The sequence below is a fragment of the Hypanus sabinus genome, chromosome 9 (assembly GCF_030144855.1).
Source record: "Hypanus sabinus isolate sHypSab1 chromosome 9, sHypSab1.hap1, whole genome shotgun sequence".
Taxonomy (NCBI): Eukaryota; Metazoa; Chordata; class Chondrichthyes; order Myliobatiformes; family Dasyatidae; genus Hypanus; species Hypanus sabinus.
This window is the reverse complement of record NC_082714.1, coordinates 107,074,522-107,094,002: the sequence shown is the minus strand read 5'-3', so window position 1 is coordinate 107,094,002 and position 19,481 is coordinate 107,074,522. Positions and strand designations below refer to the sequence as shown.

The window sequence follows — 19,481 nt, the reverse complement described above, 5'->3', positions numbered from 1 at the left end:
TGGGTAACATTCATTATAAGAATCAATGCCTGCATTTGTCCAGAGAATATATAAACTTTGTAATTGCAGCTTAAATACAAAAAAAATTGTATAAAAGCTAAAATTAAAATTCTAACACTTCCCTTTCGATCCTATACTTGCTCTTGGTGGAGAGGATTTTATAAACTTTTATAGAAGAGGGTTACATAATGAATTTTAGAGTCATTTGATATCTGTCCATCATTTTATTAGTTTTATAATTGCATATTTTAATGATGCTGCCCAAGTAATATTTTTCTTGTCCAGCTGGTGCTACTTCAGTAGTTGGTTATGTATATGTAATAGCACCTCTTTATCAGCATTTTCAAATTGCTTTCCTATAAGATATACGAATTAAACAATTTATTTTATTTATTTATTTTCCATCTTAACCCTATTCTGCTGTCTTTTCCCCATAACCTTTGATGCCCTTACTAATTAAGAACTTATCAACCTCCGTTTTAAATATACCCAATGATTTGGCCTCCACAGCTGTCGGTGGCAATGCATTCCACAGATTCACTACCTTGTGGCTAAAGAAGTTCTTCCTCGTCTGCATTCTAAAGGGACATCCTAGTATTCTGAGATCTACCCTCTGGTCCTAGACTCTCCCACTATTAGAAACATTCTCTGGTCATCCACCGTGTCTAGGCTTGTCAATATTTGGTAGGTTTCAATAAGATTCCCCCTCATTCTTCTAAATTCCAGTGACTATAGGCCTAGAGCCATCAAGCACGCTTTAAATGTTAACCCTTTTATTCCCAGGATCATTCTTATGAACTTCCTCTGGACCTTATTCAAGACAAACACAACCTTTCTTAGACAGGAGGCTCAAAACTGCTCACAGTACTCTAAATGTGGTGTGATCAATGGACTCTTAACATCTTGTCAACCACTGAACTCAGGCTAACCAGCCTATAATTTCTCATCTTTTGCCTCCCTACCTTCTTAAAGAGCAGAGTAATATTTGCAATCTTCCAGTCCTCTGGAGTCATTCCAGAATCCAGTGATTATTGAAATGTCTTCACAATCTATTCAACTACCTCTTTCAGAATCCTGGAGTGTGGTTGATCCGGTCTATGTGACTTATCTATTTTCAGACCTTTTGGCTTCCCAAGCACTTTCTCCCTAGTAATAGGAACTACATTCACTTCTGCTCCCATTACTTGAATTTCTGGCATGCTGCTGATGTCTTCCACAGCCAAGACTGACACAAACTACTTATTAAGTTTGTCCACCATTTCTTTTGCCCCCATTACTTACTCTCCGGCAGTCTGATGACCATGCGCGTCTCTCTTTTATTCTTTATATAGCTGAAGAAACCTTTAGTATCCTCTTTTATATTATTGGCTAGCTTACCTTACCTTCATATTTTATCTTTTCTCTCCTCATTGCTTTTCTTTTTTTTTAGTTGCCTTCTGTTGATCCTGAAAAGCTTCCCAATTCTCTAGCTTCCCACTAATTTTTTGGCTATATTGCATGCTCTCTCTTTTGCTTTTATGGTGGCTTTGCCAAGGTTGCCTTATCCTCCCTTTAGAATGCTTCTTCTTTTGGATGAACTGATCATATGTCTTTGGAATTACTCCCAGAAACTCCCACTAATGCTGCTCTAATATTAGCCCTGCTAGTGTCCTCTTACAATCAGCTTTGGTCAGCTCTTCTCTCATGTCTCTATATTTCCCATTACTTCTTTGTAATACTGATTCTCCCTTTCAAACTGCAGGTTGAATTCTATCATATTATGATCACTGACTTCTACGAGTTCTTTTACCTTAAGCTCCCTAGTCAAATATAGCTAATTACACAACACCCAATCTGATACAAATTCTTTCCCTTGGGATCCAGCACCAACCTGATTTTCCAACTGTGGCTGCACATTGAACTCTCCCACAGCCATTGTCACATTGCTCTTTTCACATGTCTTCTCTATCACCCATTGTAATTTGTACCCCACACCTCTTCTACTGTTGAGAGGGCTGAATATAACTCCATCAAGGTCTTATTACCCTTACAGTTTCTTAACTACCTTCCTTAAATCTAAATCTGCTTCCTCAGTACTGCTGCCAATGTCCCATAAATTCAGACCCACTTCTTCCACATCAATCTTTGAGCCAAGCATTTGAACATAGAACATAAAATAGTACAGCACATTACAGGCCCTTCGGCTCACAATGTTTTGCTGACCTTCAATTCCTCCATATACCTGTCTAGTAGTCTCTTAAACCTCACTAGTGTATCTGCCTCCACCACTGCCTCAGGCAGTGCATTCCATGCACCAACCACTCTCTGAGTGAAAAACCTTCCTCTAATAACTCCTTGAACTTCCCTCCCCTTACCTTAAAGTCATGTCCTCTTGTACTTAGCAGTGGTGCCCTGGGGAAGAGGCGCTGGCTGTCTACTCTGTCTATTTCTCTTAATATCTTGTACACCTCTATCATGTCTCCTCTCATCCTCCTTCTCTCCAAAGGGTAAAGCCCTAGCTCCCTTAATCTCTGATCTGGCTCTCTGATTTTATTAACTCTGCACCAATTTGCATATGGCACAGATAACAATCCAGAGATAATTACCTTTTGGGTTCAGTGTTTTGAATTTGTCTTGGCTGATCAAATTACCTCAGCAGAACTTAGTTTCATGTTCTTTTTACATCGTTGGTACCCATATGGACCACAACAACTTCCATTCCCACTCCAAATTCCTCTGCAGGTCAAGGTGAGATATTCTAGACTCTAGATCCTCATGACAGAGTATTGCATCTATTCCCCTGACTATAATGTCCCCAATTACAGCTACGTTTCTTTCTCTCTCCCTTCTTTAATAGTTCCCTGAACCACAGTGCCACTGTTCAGTTGCTTATCCTTCCTATCACCCTCATGATTATCTGCACAGGGAGTAACAATTTCAACCTGTTGGGGAAGTTCAAGGGTGAAGGTTTCTCCAGCAATACCTCTTGGATCCCCCTACCAGTCTCCTGCACAAATCACACCCACTTGTCTTTGGCCACAGACTGAACTTGAAGTAGTTAATTTATGAGGTGTGACTCCCTCCTGAAATAGTGTGCACATAACTCTGCCTCTCCCTAATGCATTGGAAGGTTTGAAGCTCAGATTGAAAGTCATTAGCTTTGACCTTGACTTCTTTGAGCAACCAACACTTGCTGCAGATGTGGTCACCAGGAACCACAATGGGGTCCACCATCTCCTACATAATGCAGCTGCAACACAACACTATGTGCAACCATACTTTAATTAGCTGCAATTTGGTATCTTTTTAGTTAATGACTATAAAAAAAAAGTACCTGTTCTAACCTGCTACTCACCTGTGTTTGCTTTCCAAAGACTTTGGAGCCAAAACCATGGACTTCTACACTGGCCTGCTCACACAATGGCAGATCCATTATGTCCTCCAGGACCTTGCCCCCCCCCCCCCTTCTTGCCATAGCCTCTTGAGCCAAAGCTTCAGTTTCCCACTTTAACACTGTCCCACTCCAACAACAGTCACCCCACTTAAGCCTCACTTTTCATTGGCCCAAGTGAAATTCATACATAATGAGCCTAGCTCTTTTCAGTGGCTCCCGCTTGCACGCAGATTCTCTTTCTACTCCAAAACGAAACTCCCATGCTAGTATTTGAAAATAAATGAGTTATGTACAAGATGGTAGGGGCTGGGAGGAGGAAGGAGAAGCAACTGGTTACTTGATGCCTTCTGGAAAATGTAGGGTTATGACGCTCCTATTTAAAGACTCTTTGTAAACATTTAGTTTATAAGACCATTAGACATAGAAACATTGAAAATAGGTGCAGGAGTAGGCCATTCGGTCCTTCGAACCTCCATCCAGTATGATAATGGCTGATCATCCAACTCAGAACCCTGTACCTGCCTTCTCTCCATACCCCCGATCCCTTTAGCCACAAGGGCCATATCTAACTTCCTCTTAATATAGCCAATGAACCAGCCTCAAATGTTTCCTGTGGCAGAGAATTCCACAGATTCACCACTCTCTGTGTGAAGAAGTTTTTCTTCATCTTGGTCCTAAAAGGCTTTCCCTTTATCCTTAAACTGTGATCCCTCGTTCTAGACTTCCCCAACATCGGAAGCAATCTTCCTGCATCTAGCCTGTCCAATCCCTTTAGAATTTTATACGTTTTGTTAAGATCCCCTCTCAATCTTCTAAATTCCAGTGAGTATAAGCCTAGTCGATCCAGTCTTTCTTCATATGAAAGTCCTGCCATCCCAGGAATCAATCTGGTGAACCTTCTTTGTATTCCCTCTATGGCAAGAATGTCTTTCCTCAGATTAGGGGACCAAAACGGCACACAATACTCTAGGTGTGGTCTCACCAAGGCCTTGTACAACTGCAGTAGAACCTCCCTGCTCCTGTACTCAAATCCTTTTGCTATGAATGCCAAAGGAGCAGAATTAGGCCTTGGCCCATATATTTATCTATCTATCTATCTATCTATCTATTTATTTATTTGTATAAATATATAAATAAAATCAATGTATGAGTCCCTAATGCTTTTTTATTACAGATTTTTCTATTAAAATATCTCATGAAGCGAGATTGTGACTGCTTGCTTTTGAGTTGATTTGTATGAAGTCTTTTATCTAATTTATCTTCGCTTTATATCTTATTTATGCATAGAAGCAACTGTATCCAGAGGTAGTATGTGAAATGTGATCTATTTGTATCAGCAAATATATCTGTATCCCTGACTCTGAAGACAAGAAATCTAGTGCTAATTGTATAAAGTTAGTTTTCTTTTCTGTGTAGTATGAAAGCTTACTTTGGGAAGGGGGTGTTGTACTATAAGTAGAAATTAGTAATTGCATAGTTTTGTAGATTCTTACAGAAAGGCTTTTTTGTATTAATATGCTTTTTTTTTAATTTAAAGTGCCTTTATTTGTCGTGTATACAATGTGTCCTTTCATTTCAGTGCTTCCTCCAGAGATGCATCTGAAATTCAGAACCAAGGCGCTTTGCAGGAAGCCACTTCATTAAGGAAGGATGAATCGAGCAGCATGGAAAGCCTGCTTCAGCAAGAAGAGACATCTGAGCCCCAAGGGAATGTTCATTTGAACTCTGATTTGGACAGTAATGATTGTCAAATGGAGATACCACGACCTGATCCTTCAAATAGCACTTCTGTATCAGATGATCAGGTAGCAACGGACAATGCTGCTGATAAAAGCAAATGTCTCACTACAAGCGAACATTTAGAAGTAGCAATTGCTAAAGAAACTGGGAGGATTTGCACCACATCCCCTCTAGTAAATGTGGAGCACTCTGTAGACATGTTTAATTCATTTGTTTATTGGAGATCGCCTTTACCTGACATCAGTTTTGACTTGGAGATGCTGCAATCAGTAGTAAAAGAGGAACAGCGAGATCAGAATGTCGGCTCTATTTCAGGGACACTGTCTGAAGTTTCCACGGCGAGCAGTGAACTGGAGAAAGTGCTGGAGAGCTTGCAAGCACACCTGGATGATCCTGATGTACAAGGTATCCTTTCTCACACTACATCCAGTGGTTTGTTCATGGTAATTTGTTAGAGATCAGGTTAGCAGTGTTCACTAATGTAGGCTGTAGCTCAGTGCTAGCTCTCTTACTATCAAGTATGAAGTTTGTGGGTTGTGCCCTTCTTAATATTGTAATTAATGAGGAAGAGTTCAAAATATGATTTTAATAAAGGAGGAACTATTAAAATATGTCCACATTGTTGACTGCATCTAATCTTCCCTATGTAGCCTCCTCTACATTGGTAAGACCTAATGTAGATTGAGGGACTGCTTTGTCAAGCAATTTTGCTCCATCTGCAGAAAACAGGATTTCCTGGTGGCCAACCATTTTAATTCCAATCCCCATTTCCATTACAATGTGTTGGTTCATGGCCTCTTGTCACGATGAGGCCACTCTCAGGTTAGGGGAACAACACCTCGTGTTCCATGTCAGTAGCCTTCAACGATGCATGAACATTAATTTCTCCCCCCCCCACTCCCTTTTCAATTCTCCACTCTGACCCCCTTCTTACCTATTCTCATCACCTGCCTGTTACCTCTCCCTGGTATTCCTCCTCCTTCCCTTTCTCCCATGGTCCACTCTCCTCTCCTATTAGACTCCATCTACATCAGCAGTTTACCTTTTTTACCTATCACCTCCCAGCTTCTTACTTCGTCCCACCTGGCTTCACCTGTCACTTTATAGCTTGTTCTCCTTCTGCTTTTCCCCCCTCCCCCTTTCTCATTCTGGCCTCTTCCCCTTCCTTTCCAGTCCGGATGAAGGGCCTTGGCCAGAAACATCGACTGTTTATTCCTCTCCATAGATGCTTCTGACCTGCTAAGTTCTTCCAACGTTTTGCGTGTATTGCTTTGGATTTCCAGCATCTGCAGAATCTTTTATGTTTAAATATTAAATAGTTCAACATTTTTAAAATATATAAATTACTATTTATCTGTGTGAATTGTTTTCAGGCTGTTAAAAGAGCAGGGGAGGAAACTTCGGAAGCCTTTGTTAGTATTTTTTTATTCCTCTCTGGCTATGGCCATAGTAACCAGGGGATTAGAATCTTGCTAATGTGAGGCTTTTGTTTAGAAAGTGAAAGGAATAGAGAAAGTAATTACAGATCTGTGTACCTAATGTTGGCATGGAAGCACCTAGGCTTGAGTGGCAGTGTTCAATGTGTGGCATTCCATGTGTTAGGAAACCTCTTTTCCCCCACAAACTTAATTAATTCATCGGCTGCTCCCAGTTCACTTATGACTATCCCTGCCTTCATTATGACTAGAAAGCCTGAAGGAGACATGCCTGAACTTAACTCAACCCATGAAGTCGAGATCTGATACAAGCTTTGAATAAGTGCCATTCAAGTGCTAATGTTACCCCATTGCACAAAGTACCTCTAATGGACCTTTCCTGTTAACAAGTAATTTTTAAGGTACTGTCTCTGCAACCTTTCTCTGGAAAGATTTTATGAGGATTCCGTGTCTTCCTCGTTTGACGTTAGCTATTTTCTTGATCTTTAAGGCCTTTTGATAGGGGTCCCAAAGAAGATTGTTTAGAGAGGTGAGAACCAATAAAACAGTCCATCTTCTTTATATTCCATCTGAGCCTTTCTGTCGAAAAGAGTGGAGCTCGTGCTTAGTGTTTGTGACATTCTTGTACATTTCTTTTATGGATCTGTTGGGAAAATGTCTTCTCACATTAGTGAAAAGACATTGCAGTGACATTGGGGAAAGCTAATGAGTATTCCCAACTTCCTGTAACCAAGTTAACTTTAGACATCAAGTTTGACTTCCTTTAATAGGTTATATATCCCGTATTTGCTAAGTACTTGCTTCCGCATTAATCAGAGCAAAACTGGCTTTATTTGGGGGTTTGGATGAATCTGTGTTAATGTGTACAGTGGATCACACACAGAATGTTAGAGGAACTCAGCTGGTTAGGCAATATGTATGAGAGGAAGTGAACAATTGCCGTTTCAGGATGAGACCCTTTATCAGGACCTGCTGAGTACCTCCAGTATTTTGTATATGTTGCTCAAGATTTCCAGCACCTTGAGAATCTCTTGTGTCTCTAATATGCACGGTAGTTTTCCTTTCATGAATAAATGGGTTCCTCTTTATATGTTTCCCCCTCAATAAATATTTTATTATCTGTGCATATTTAATCATGTTTTATTTCCATTCCAAGGGACACTGGAACAAAATTTTAGGTTAATTGTGTCCTTTGAATCAATTAACACTTATTGGAACACTTATTAACAAGGATGGTTGATCTCTATTTTAATTCAATTACCCACTTGGGTTAAAAATCTCTTAGTATCTTATACTGACGAACTTCATTGGGACTCAAGTTCTGAAGGGACCTACCGTAGATTCCGGACTACAGAGCGCACCTGATTAAAAGCCGCATGCTCTAATTTTAGAAAGAAAATCAATTTTGTACTTGTACAAGCCGCACCGGATTTTAAGCCGCAGGTGTCCCACGTTGTAATATGAGATATTTACACAGAAAGATATTACACGTGAGGATTTTTTAACTTTTAATTAAATCCGTATGGTAACATAAACAAATACATATTGCAAATGCTTTTTTTCGAACAGTGCCTGTAACACAGCTACTTTTAAATATACATACGTATCGGTAACACACAAATTACGTTGCGTATACTTTTTTACTGAACAGTGCACGAACAACATTCCAATATCTCCTAACGACTGGTAAAAAAAATATATATACTGCAGCCTACCAGGAAAAGTTATTGATCGCCTTCTTCATCTTCCTCCTGCGCACTAAAACCAAATTGAATAAAACCTCAGGATCTCGTCATTCACTTCAGTCTCTTCGTTGTCGCTCTCACTTGAGCGCATGCGGTCCTCTTCATCACGCAGCAGTCCAGCCTTTCAAAACCCGCTGATGGTGGATGTTGTGACACGGCTCCATGCATTTAGGATCCACTGGCAGAGTTGAGTTAAAGATGCTCTTCGCATGCGTCCTGTTTTGGTAAAGGATTTCTCGCCGCTCGTCATCCAAGCCTCCCACTCAACGCGCAGCGCCACTTTAAATGCCCGGTTCACGCTGATGTCCAGTGGCTGCAAATACTTCGTGGTGCCCCCAGGAATCACAGCTGGAATTGAGTTTGTACTCTTGATGGCAGCTTTCACTGAGCTTTCATTGTCAGCGGCTTAAAAAATCACCATCGGTGGAAGCTTTAGTCCGGATGCTGTGCAGCTCAGAACACAAGTAAAATGCGTTCTCTCATGGCCACTTGTTTTCAGTGTGATGGACGAGTCACCTTTTTTATTAACAGTCCGAGTGAGAGGCAGGTCAAACGTCAAAGGTACTTCATCCATATTTATGATATCATCTGGCCCGATGGAATTCTCCGCTATCTTTGTTTGAGTGAATGTGCAGAAGTTAGCAAGTTTTTCCTCGTGGTCGGGAGGGAGCTGCTGACACAGAGTCGTGCGTACAGGCCTTTTTGTCTCATAAATCTAAAACACCACGATGGCCCACCTCTAAGATCTTCGATTTTCATTTTGGTGGCGATTGCTTTAGCCTTCAGTCTGATCTGCACAGTGGAAACACTGCGGCCGCCTGCTCTCTGTGTGTTAACCCAGTCTTCAAGAAAGTTTTCAAGTTCGGGCCATCTGCTATGATTACCTCTGAAAGCTTTTGTCGTCTTTTTGCATTGACTCAGTTCTTCATGCTGGCGTCTCCACCGTCTCACCATCGATTCATTTATGCCAAGATTATGTGCAGCAGCTCGATTTCCTTCTTTAACCGCCAGATTGATCGCCTTTAACTTAAAAGCTGCATCATATGCTTTTCTTCGAGTGTTTTCCATGTTGATGAGGGTGAGTACAAATGACTGATTTACAATAATTTAATTGTGAAAGTGCGCTTGATTTATCGTACAATTTCATTGGACCTCTGTGAACTACTCATCAATTTTATTGGTCTACTGTTACGAGGCAAAATGTTTTTGGCGGCATGAAAAAAAACATGCATTAGCCGCACCGTAGTATAGGCCGCAGTGTTCAAAGCATGGGAAAAAAGTAGCGGCTTATAGTCCGGAATTTACGGTAGTTGTGACATCTTTTTAGGAAAAAAGGGTTCTAGATCTCTATCAGCCTTTGAATCGGAAACATTCTCTGCTCATGGTGGAACCCATAATCACTGGATATATTTAAGTTGGAGATAGATCAATTGACTGTTCAAATATTTAAGATCATGGGGAACTGGCACAGAAGTGGAGTTAAGACAGAACAGACTTGAGAATCTTGGTGGCCTGCTCCTGTTACTGTTTTACATAACTGTTTAAGAGAAGCTTACCCTACTTGCTTAACTATGTGGCAGTACTTAAAGCATTTAACTTTATATGAAAGTGATCAGAGATATTTCAAAAGAAGTCTTTTTTGTAACTAGCCTCATTTGATGGGCAGCAAGGGATTCTTCCTACACTATATTTCACCTCTCTACATAATCCCCTCCACTTTATAACCAGCAGACTGTTTGCATTATTAACGTATGAACCTAAGGGTTCCTGTAAATGATTTACATAATTTTGTTTACAATTTTATGTATATATAAATTTTATTGTATTTCTTTATTTACCCACAGGAAAATGAATCTCAGGGTAGTATATGGTAACATATATTTACTTTGACAATAAATTTACTTTGACTTTGATATTAGCAACATCAAACTAAAAGCAGTGATGAAGTAACCATACTGTTCTTTTTATTTGCTTGCTTTACATTCTAAATAGTTCATTTGTTTCCTATTTGGTATAGTTGGTCCAATTTTGTTTATGCGATATTTATTTAAGAGCGCAGGTTTTTATGCTGCAAAGCAGCCTTTTCCCCACATCATTCACTTGAGCTCACTCTATGACCATTTCATTGATATGTTTACCTCTCTTTTCCTTGTAAGTTTATATTTCACAAGAGCTGCTATTTACCAGCCATTGTGAAGTATCTGGTTGCTGGACAGAATTATCATATCAACCCAGGTACTACATGTTGACTTTGAAAATTTAATGAATTCTGTAGCTGATAGTCTCTAATGGGAGTACTTGGTTTCCTCTTGCAGCACAGGTACAGGTGATTAGTGCCGCACTTCGAGCTGCACGATTGGATTCTGCACCAGGAGAAGAATTGTCACCTGATGCTGAAAATACAGAAGAGGTCCAGGCTAATACAACACTCTTCAGTCCAGTACTTGCTGCACCCACAGACACTATGTGCGTCAAGAGTGATGTGTCGGTGGGCTTGGACACAACAGTTGAGGTTTCAAGGTCATCAACAGAGCATCTGGTTGAACGTTTTGAATCTAATGAAAATGAACAGATTATGGTAAGTTAATGCCTTTCAAGTTTTGATTCTGTTTCATATGTCCTGGATCTAAATCTTGGAGTTTCACAGGACTAGGTCTGCCGCATTACTGAATACCTTCTGATATTGTCTAGCATGTTGTATCCTATGCCATTAAATAAAAACAAAAATACTCAGTAGGTCAGGTAGCATCCGAGGTGACAAAAAATACAGTCAACCTTTTGAATATCCATTTATCAATTTTTAACTTCTGTACAATAAGACCATAAGACATAGGAGCATATTTAGGCCATTCAGCCCATTGTCTCTGCTCTGTCATTCCATCATGCCTGATCCTGAATCCCACTCAACCCCACACACCTACTTTCTTGCCATGTCCTTTGATCCTCTGACCGATCAGGAAACTATCAACTACTGCCATGGACCCGCAATGTAGAGTGTAGTGCTGCGTTTACATAACTGACTATGAACTGTACATCTTTGAAATATTATGTGGTTCCTTTGTGACAAACCTCCATGTGTGGTGTTGCTTCAGAGTGCAATTAAAATAATTGTATGTGCACAAATGCCTATAACATTTGCAGTTGGTGCATTTTTAACCTTGGCAGGCTAGCTGAGATTACCTTGTTATCAGTGGAAAATTGTTAATTTTTGTGAGTTGCAGAGTGCTCACCTCTTAAAATATTATACTTTGTCAAGATGTTCCTGTGACTATCCAGCAACTATGAGAAAATCAAGTGGATAATTATAGGCACATTAGGCTTTCTTCATAAACATGAGGTTCTGTGGATGCTGGAAATCCAGAGGAACACACTTAAAAGGAACTCAGCAGGTCAGGCAGCATCTATGGAGAGTCATAAACATTTTGGGCTGAGATCCTTTGACAGGACTGGAAAGGAAGGGGAAATAAACTAGAATAAGAAGGTTCTCGGAGGGGGTGGAGTGAAGAAGTACAAACTGACAGTTGATAGGTGAAGCCAGGTGAGGAGGAAGATAGGTGGGTGGTGGCGGGGGTGAAGTGAGAAGCTGGAAGCTGATGGGTGGAAAATGTAAAGGGCTGGAGAAAAAGGAATTTGATATGAGTAGAGAGTGGAGAAAGGGAAGGAGGAGGGGCACAAGAGGGAGTTGATAGGCAGGTGAAGAGAAGAGAAAGGGTTAAGAGAAGCCCCAGAATAGAGAAGTGGGGGGGTAGAATTTATTGGTTAGGGAAGTCAGTGTTCATGCTATCAGATTGGAATCTACCCAGATGGAATATGAGATGTTGCTCCTCCTCTACTGCTATGATTTGGCTACTCTAAGGTTGAAGGCTTTAGACAGAATAGGAATGGGCAGATGTTGGAATGGGAATTAAAGTGGTTGGCCTCTGGAAAATCCAGCCCATTACAGACAGGGTGAAGGTGCTTAACAAAGCTGTCACCCAATCTACTGTACGTCTAATAATCTACCGATGTACAGCAGGCCGCATCAGGAGCACCTGATACAGTAGGTGACCCCGACAAGTTTGCAGGTGAAGCATTGCCTCACCTGGAAGGATTGTTTGGGGCCCAGAATGGGAGTGAGGAAGGAGGTGAACGGACAAGTGTAGGACCTGCACCATTTGCAGGAATAAGTGCCAGGAGGGAGATAAGTGGGTGTGACAAATGGACAAGGGATCACAGAGAGCGTGGTCTGTGTGGAAAGCAGAAAATGGGAGTGGGAGGTGCGAGGTAAAGATATGATAAAGTGATAGGATCCTGTTGAAGATGGCAGAAGTTATGGAAAATGATGGGCTGGATGTGGAGGCTTGTGGGGTGGTAGGTAAGGATAAGGGCAACTGTATTCCTGTTCTTTTGGTGGGAAGATGGGATGAGGGGGGTGATAGCAGCATCAACGGTGGAGGAAGGGAAACCCTGTTCTTTGAAGGAGGAGGACATCTCAGATGTTTTTCTTTCTTTCTCAACGCACTTTTTTTCTTTCTCACACTTCCTTCATTTTCATTGAGAATTTTAATTTTTATGTAAAAAAAATTAGGAATTGGGTGGAAGGTGAAACTGTTCAAAGCAAGAAATGATGTGACAAATCCTTCAGAAATTCTTACACGCTGTTTGATACTGATCACAATATTAGGTAGCACTTTGATCCATATCGTGACCTCTGACAACAGAATTGCAGTTTGAAGACCAACAATGTTCACTGAGAAAAATCTGATTGCCAAATCCCAATTATAGGAATGGTATAAAGTAACGTGGAACTGCATACAGTCCCCAAGGTGTTGGTTGGTACCATATAGTAGAGAAGGGGCTTGGTTGAAATGGAACTTCTGTTAACCCCTGCGCTTAATTGACTTAGAAATCTAAAGCAGACGCAAGATACAACTTGAATGCATTGCCATTCCAAAATCAATCTTATCACGTTTTGTTGACCTGTTGAAGATTTGATAGTATTAATCACAATCTGTCCCTTCCTCCAAAAAATCTAGTCACTTTTCCCATTACAACCAAAATCAACCAACTAAGCATCAAAGCAAGTAACATGTTTGATGCAGAGTATAAGCTCTTAGTGACTGAAATACTTTGCATCTTTTGACTTCATTCTCTAGCTAATCCTATATTACACAAAATATGATAGTCGGGATATAAAATATAGGGTGGTTAGGTATAGAGGGATAGCCTTTGTTCACCTGTTATCTGCTTTAATGTTCTGTCAGAGGGTGTGATTGTTGGAGACATTACTGGTGGCCTATACCATTAAATAGTTTGTAGTAAATAGTTATATATTCCATTTTCAGAACCTGAGTAGTAAGACACATTGTGATGCTGGGACATTGGAGATGGAACATGACAACAGTTTACTTTTTGGTGATGATCAATCAAAAATCCAGGTTTGTAAACTTCAGTTCTGTTAAGAGTGATGCAATTTCCAGCTTGTGTTAATGACAGCTTTACCTCCCCCCGCAACTCAGCTTTCCGCAGAGATCGCTCCTTCCATGATTCCCTTGTCCTTTCATCTCTATCCACTAATGTCCCTCCTGGTACTTATCCTTACAAACACCTGCCCATTCACCTCCTTCGTCTCCTCCATTCTGAGCCCCAAACAGTCCTTCTGGGTGAGGCAACACTTCACCTGTCAATCTGTTGGGATCATCTACTGTATCCAGTGCTCCCACTGCAGTCTCCTTTATGTCGGTGAGAGCTGATGTAACTTGGGGATCGCTTTGTTAAGCACCTTAGTTCCATCCACAAAAAGTGGAATTTCCCAGTGGCCAACCATTTCAGTTCCTATCCCATTCCCGTCCTGAAATGATGGTCCATGATCTCCTCTTCTTCCACAATGAGACCACTCTCAGGTTGGAGGAGCAATACCTCATATTCCATCTAGATAGCCTCCAACTTTATGGCATGAACATAGATTTCTCCAACTTCTAGTAAATTTTTCCCTCTCCCCTTCCCTCTTCTTCATTTTCCCATTCTGGTCTCTTAACTCTTCTCATCACCTGATTATCACCATCCCCTGCTCTTTCACTTTCTCCTCTCCTGTCAGATTCTTTCTTCTCCAGCCTTCTGCCTTTTCCACTTAACACCTCACAGCTTCTTTCTTCTTACAACACCTTACATAGATCATCAAGCACCCTTTTCCTCTGTTTTTGCACTAATTCTACCTTAACCTATTTTATTCTCATCACACTGTCCAGTGTTCTATCTCTAACCAATAGTAGGGACAATTTACAGTGGGCAATTAAACTACCAACCTGCACATTTTTGGAATGTGCGAGGAAACCAGAGTGTGTGAGGAAACTTGTGTAGTCACAAGAAGAACATGGAAACTCCACACAGGCATGCCTGAGGCCTGGGTTGAACCTGGGTCACTGGAATGTGAGGCATCGGCTTTATTAACCATTTAAATATGCTACCTGAACTAACTGAAGTGATTCATGATTTTATTTTAAAAATTGATATTTTTGTGTGTTTCATTCTCAGTGTAAAATACTTACAGAAACAATGCAAGGATCGGTGTGGGTCTGTGTTATTTTTCACGTTATATGTTTCACATTAAGAAAGACTCTAAGAATAAGCTTTGAAATTGTAGATTGGTGAGCCTGGCATCAGTAGTGGGAGAGTTGTTGGAAGGTATTCTAAGGCACCAGGTATATAAGTATTTGAGTAGATGGGACTGATAAGGGATATTCAACATGGCTTTGTGCGTGGTAAGTCATGTCTAACCAACCTTATGGAGTTTTTCTAGGAAGTTACCGGGAAGGTTGATGAATGCAAGGCAGTGGATGCTGTCTACATGGATGTTATCAAGGCATTTAACAAGGTTCTGCAGGTGAGGTTGGTCAAGAAGGTTCAGTCACTTGGATTAGACATTGGCTTTGCAGAAGAAGCCAGAGAGTGGTTGTAGGTGATTGCTTTTCTGACTGGAGACCTGTGACTAGCGGTGTACCGAAGGGATCAGTACTGGGCTCATTGTTGTTTGTCATCTGTATCAATAATTTGGATGTTAATATGGTAAACTGGATCAGCAGATTTGCAGATGACATCAAACTGGAGGTATAGTGGATGGCGAGGAAAACTATCAAACCTTGCAGAAGGATCTGGACCAGCTTTAAAAATAGGCTGTAAAATGGCAGATGGAATTTAATGCAGACAAGTGCAAGGCGTTGCAGTTTGGTAGGACCAACCAGGGTGGGTTTTGCATGGTGAGCAGTAGAGCACTGAGGAGTGCGATAGAATAGAAGGATTTGAGAATACAGATCCATAATTCCTTAAAGGTGGTGTCACAGATAGACAGCTTTTTGGCATATTGGCATTCATAAATCTATGTATTGCCTACAGGAGTTGGGATGTTATGTTGAAATTGTATAAGACGTGGATGAGGCCTAATTAGAATATCGTGTGTCGTTTTGGTCACCTACCTACAGGAAAGATGTAAATTCAATCGAAAGAGTGAAGGGAAAATTTACATTGATGTTGCTGGGTTTGAGGACCTGAGTTATCGGGAAAAGTTAAATAGGTTAGGACTTATTCCCTTGAATGTAGAAGATTGAGGAGAGATTTGACATAATTTGACAAAATTCCAAGGGGTATAGATGGGGTAAGTGCAAGCAGGCTTTTCCACTGAGGTTTGGTGAGACTAGAACTGGAGATCACGGGCTAACGGTGAAAGGTGAAATGTTTAATGGGAATATGAGAGGGGACTTTACTCAGAAGGTGGTGAGAATGTGGAATGAGCTGCCAGTGCATGTGGTGGATGTGGGGTTGATTTCAAAATTTAAGAGTAATTTGGATGGACACATGGATGAGAGGGGTATGGAGGGCTATGGACCGAGTGCAGAACAATGGCACAGACTAGATGGGCCGGAGGGCCTCTTTGTGTGCTATACTGTTCTGTGACTCATGTTAGTGATTTGGATGAGGGAGTTGATCTTGTGGCCAAGTTTGCAGATGATACAAAGGTAGGTCAATGGGCAAATAGTACAGAAAAAGCAAGGAGTCTGCAGAAGGACGTGGACAGATTAGGAGAACGGGCAAAGAAATGGCAGATGGAATACAGTGACGGAAGTGTAAGGTCATGAACTTTGTTAGAAGGAATAAAGGCGTAGACTAATTTCTAAGCAGGGAGTGATTTCAGAAATCAGAAATGCAAAGGGACTTGGGAATCCTAGTACAAAATTCCCTAAAGATTAACTTGCAGGTTGAGCCTGCAGTAAGTAAGGCAAATAAAATGTTAGCATTCATTTCAAGAGGATATAAAACTAAGGATGTAATGCTGAGGCTTTATAAGGCATTGGTCAGACCACATTTGGAGTACTGTGAGCAGTTTTGGTGTCCACATTTAAGAAAGGATGTGCTGACATTGGAGATGGTCCAGAGGAGATTTGCGAGAATGATCCCAGGAATGAAAGGATTAGTATATGAGGAGCATTTGTTGGCTCTAGGCCTGTACTTGCCAGAGTTCAGAAGAATAAGGGGTTTCTCATTTAGACCTACTAAACAGTGAAAGGTCAAGATAGAGTGGGCTTGCAAAGGATGGTTTCAGTAGTGGGAGAGTCTAGGACCAGAGAGCACAGCCTCAGAATACAAGGACGTCCATTTAGAACTGAGATGAGGAATTTCTTTAGTCAGAGTTCAAGTTCAAGTTTACTGTCATCTGACTGTACATATATTCAACCAAATGAAACAATGTTCATCTGGACCACGGTGCACCCACAATGCATAATTCACACACACCACGTAAAACAAAATAATCCCACAAATAAGTTAAAATATAATCAAAATGCATGTGAAGTGCATAGCACAGGAAAACAGTACAGTAACAGTAAACAGCTTGCTGTCCGAGTGACAAGGCCATGGTGGTGGCAGAGTATTCAAGAATCTTATAACCTGGGCAAAGAAGCTATTACCCATTCTGGCAGTCCTAGTCCAGAGGCTGGTGAATGTGTGGAATTCATTGCCACAAATAACTGTGGAGGCCATTGGGTATACTTAAAAAGTGGAGGTTGATGGTACTTAATTAGTAAAGGCATTCAAGTTATGTGGGAAAGGTAGGAGTATGTTATTCAGAGGGAAAATAAATCAGCATTGATCAAATGGTGGAGGAGACTTGATGGACCAAATGACCCAATTCTGCTCCTGTCTTCTGGTCTAAAAGAATCATTGATCTGAGACAATCTGTAGATGTTCTTAGTCTATTAAATAACTCCACTTTCAAAGGTTCATTTATTATCAAAGCATAGATCCACGTACAACTCTGAAATTTGTCTTCTCCAGATAGCCACAAAACAAAGAAAGAACATGAAAGTCATTCAAAAAGAATTATCTATGTATTATTGTCCTATGGTTTATCTTGCGACGTTTTGGCTCTGAGCTTAACAACAGAATTTGATTATCCCCCAACCACCTGCCCCCGCCTTTCCCTTTGTAACTTAGAAGGTTGAGACCTGTATTTGTCCAGGTGACCCACAGTGATGTTATTTCCAATCAAAAGTACTTTCAGTTTATCCTTTATTCTCTCACGTTGCTAAGTTTAACTGTGAAGCAGTTTATAGGGGATTATTCTTGCTGTTGTTTGCTTGTAAAATGTGTTTTTTCATCCTACTAGGATGTTATTCCACAGCCATTGCTGGACCAGTACCTGTCGATGACAGATCCCTCCCGAGCTCAAACCGTTGACACTGAAATTACAAAGCACTGTGCATACAGTCTTCCAGGTGTGGCTCTAACCCTTGGCAGGCAGAATTGGCATTGTTTAAAGAATACTTATGAGACTCTGGCGTCCGATGTGCAGGCGAGTATTTGAATCCAAAGTTACCTTGAGTTTTAATTAATGATACATGGTACCAGATCCAGGAAAGTATTTGTTTCTTATTTACATGAGTTTTGTGGAAGAACTGGTTTGTGTGTGAGTAATGATGGTGTTGATCCTACTTCGATCCTTCAAAATAAAATTTGGATGAAGAACCAGGCCCTAGATAGAGGCATGAGAGACTGTGAATGCTGGAATCTGGAGCAAAAAAAACCAAACTGCTGGAGCGCTTAATGGGTCAGATAGCAGAGTACAGAAGAAGAGTTTCCACAGTTGCTGGGGCCCACTGAGTTACTTCAGCAATTTTTTTTTGCCCCATTGTTCTAGTGAAAGACCAAGTCTGGAAGGAGGAAGAAACAAAATAATTTATGCTTCAGAAAGGAACAAAGAAAGCATTGTAGGGTTATCCTAAGTTCCAAATCTGTTTGTGTAAATAAAATCATGCTAAGACTGTCATATCTTTCTTTTATCAACTCCCAAAACTAATTTGAATTTGCACATCATATTTATCATTCTTTCCCCCTTTTTTCATCCTGCAATTTTCCCGATTGCATTTGTGAAAGAATTACTTTGCCAGTAAATCTTCATTAAAGACTATTTAGCAAAATCTGTAACAGATCAGAGATTTCTCATTACTGATCTGTCCCTCAGTATTTTATGAGTTTGGCTTCTCTTTTGCAATGCTGTGGAGCTGGTATTCTGTTTATTGAAGAAGAGTTATAGTTGTACAGCACAGAAACAGGCCCTGTGGGCCTCTGAGTGTGAACTAACCACCAACTGCCCATTTATACTAATCATATAATATTGCCTTGACACATTCCTGTTTATTCTCCCCAGAATGTACTGTGCCACGTGTGTGTGAGGCATTTTTGCTGGGGCTGGAAACAGATTTGCATTATTTGGAAACAATGACATTATGCAGCTAAAAGTTAGCTTAAGCAGCATGGAACAAGTTTAAGCATGTATCTGATGGAGGGAACTTTTTACTGGGGGGATTTTTATCCTGATTAGCACGTTTTTCCTGCGTGAAATATCTCCAAGTGACATTGATTACATGCAAAATTCATCTGCAGTGGATTTTCAGCCTGAAAAACTGCACTTCATATTCACTCACAGAACAACCAGGTTTTGCCCCTGAAACTGTGCTGTTTAATAGGTCAACAATCAAACTACTGTTTTTGTTCTTGCTCAACTGTTTGACCTACTCTCAAAAAACAAACCTCACCTGTGGCATGACTGCTTCACAGGTCAAGGCCACGGTCATTTTCAGCTTTCTGGTTTCTGTCTCTTTCCAGGCAATTGGCCCCATTGTTCACAGTGTCATTTGCTGCTCACAGCTGTATTAG

At 40.7% G+C, this 19,481-nt stretch overlaps 1 protein-coding gene across 1 annotated transcript in view; it reads left to right on the top strand.

Moving 5' to 3' along the window:
* Window positions 1-19,481, top strand: part of ppp4r1l (protein phosphatase 4, regulatory subunit 1-like) — an 89,396-nt gene that overhangs the window by 52,257 nt on the left and 17,658 nt on the right. Inside the window, exons 11-14 of the mRNA XM_059980371.1 lie at window positions 4,953-5,518; window positions 10,610-10,872; window positions 13,619-13,711; window positions 17,932-18,117. Of these exons, the coding sequence (XP_059836354.1) occupies window positions 4,953-5,518; window positions 10,610-10,872; window positions 13,619-13,711; window positions 17,932-18,117 (1,108 nt within the window). The remainder of the gene's footprint in view (window positions 1-4,952; window positions 5,519-10,609; window positions 10,873-13,618; window positions 13,712-17,931; window positions 18,118-19,481) is intronic.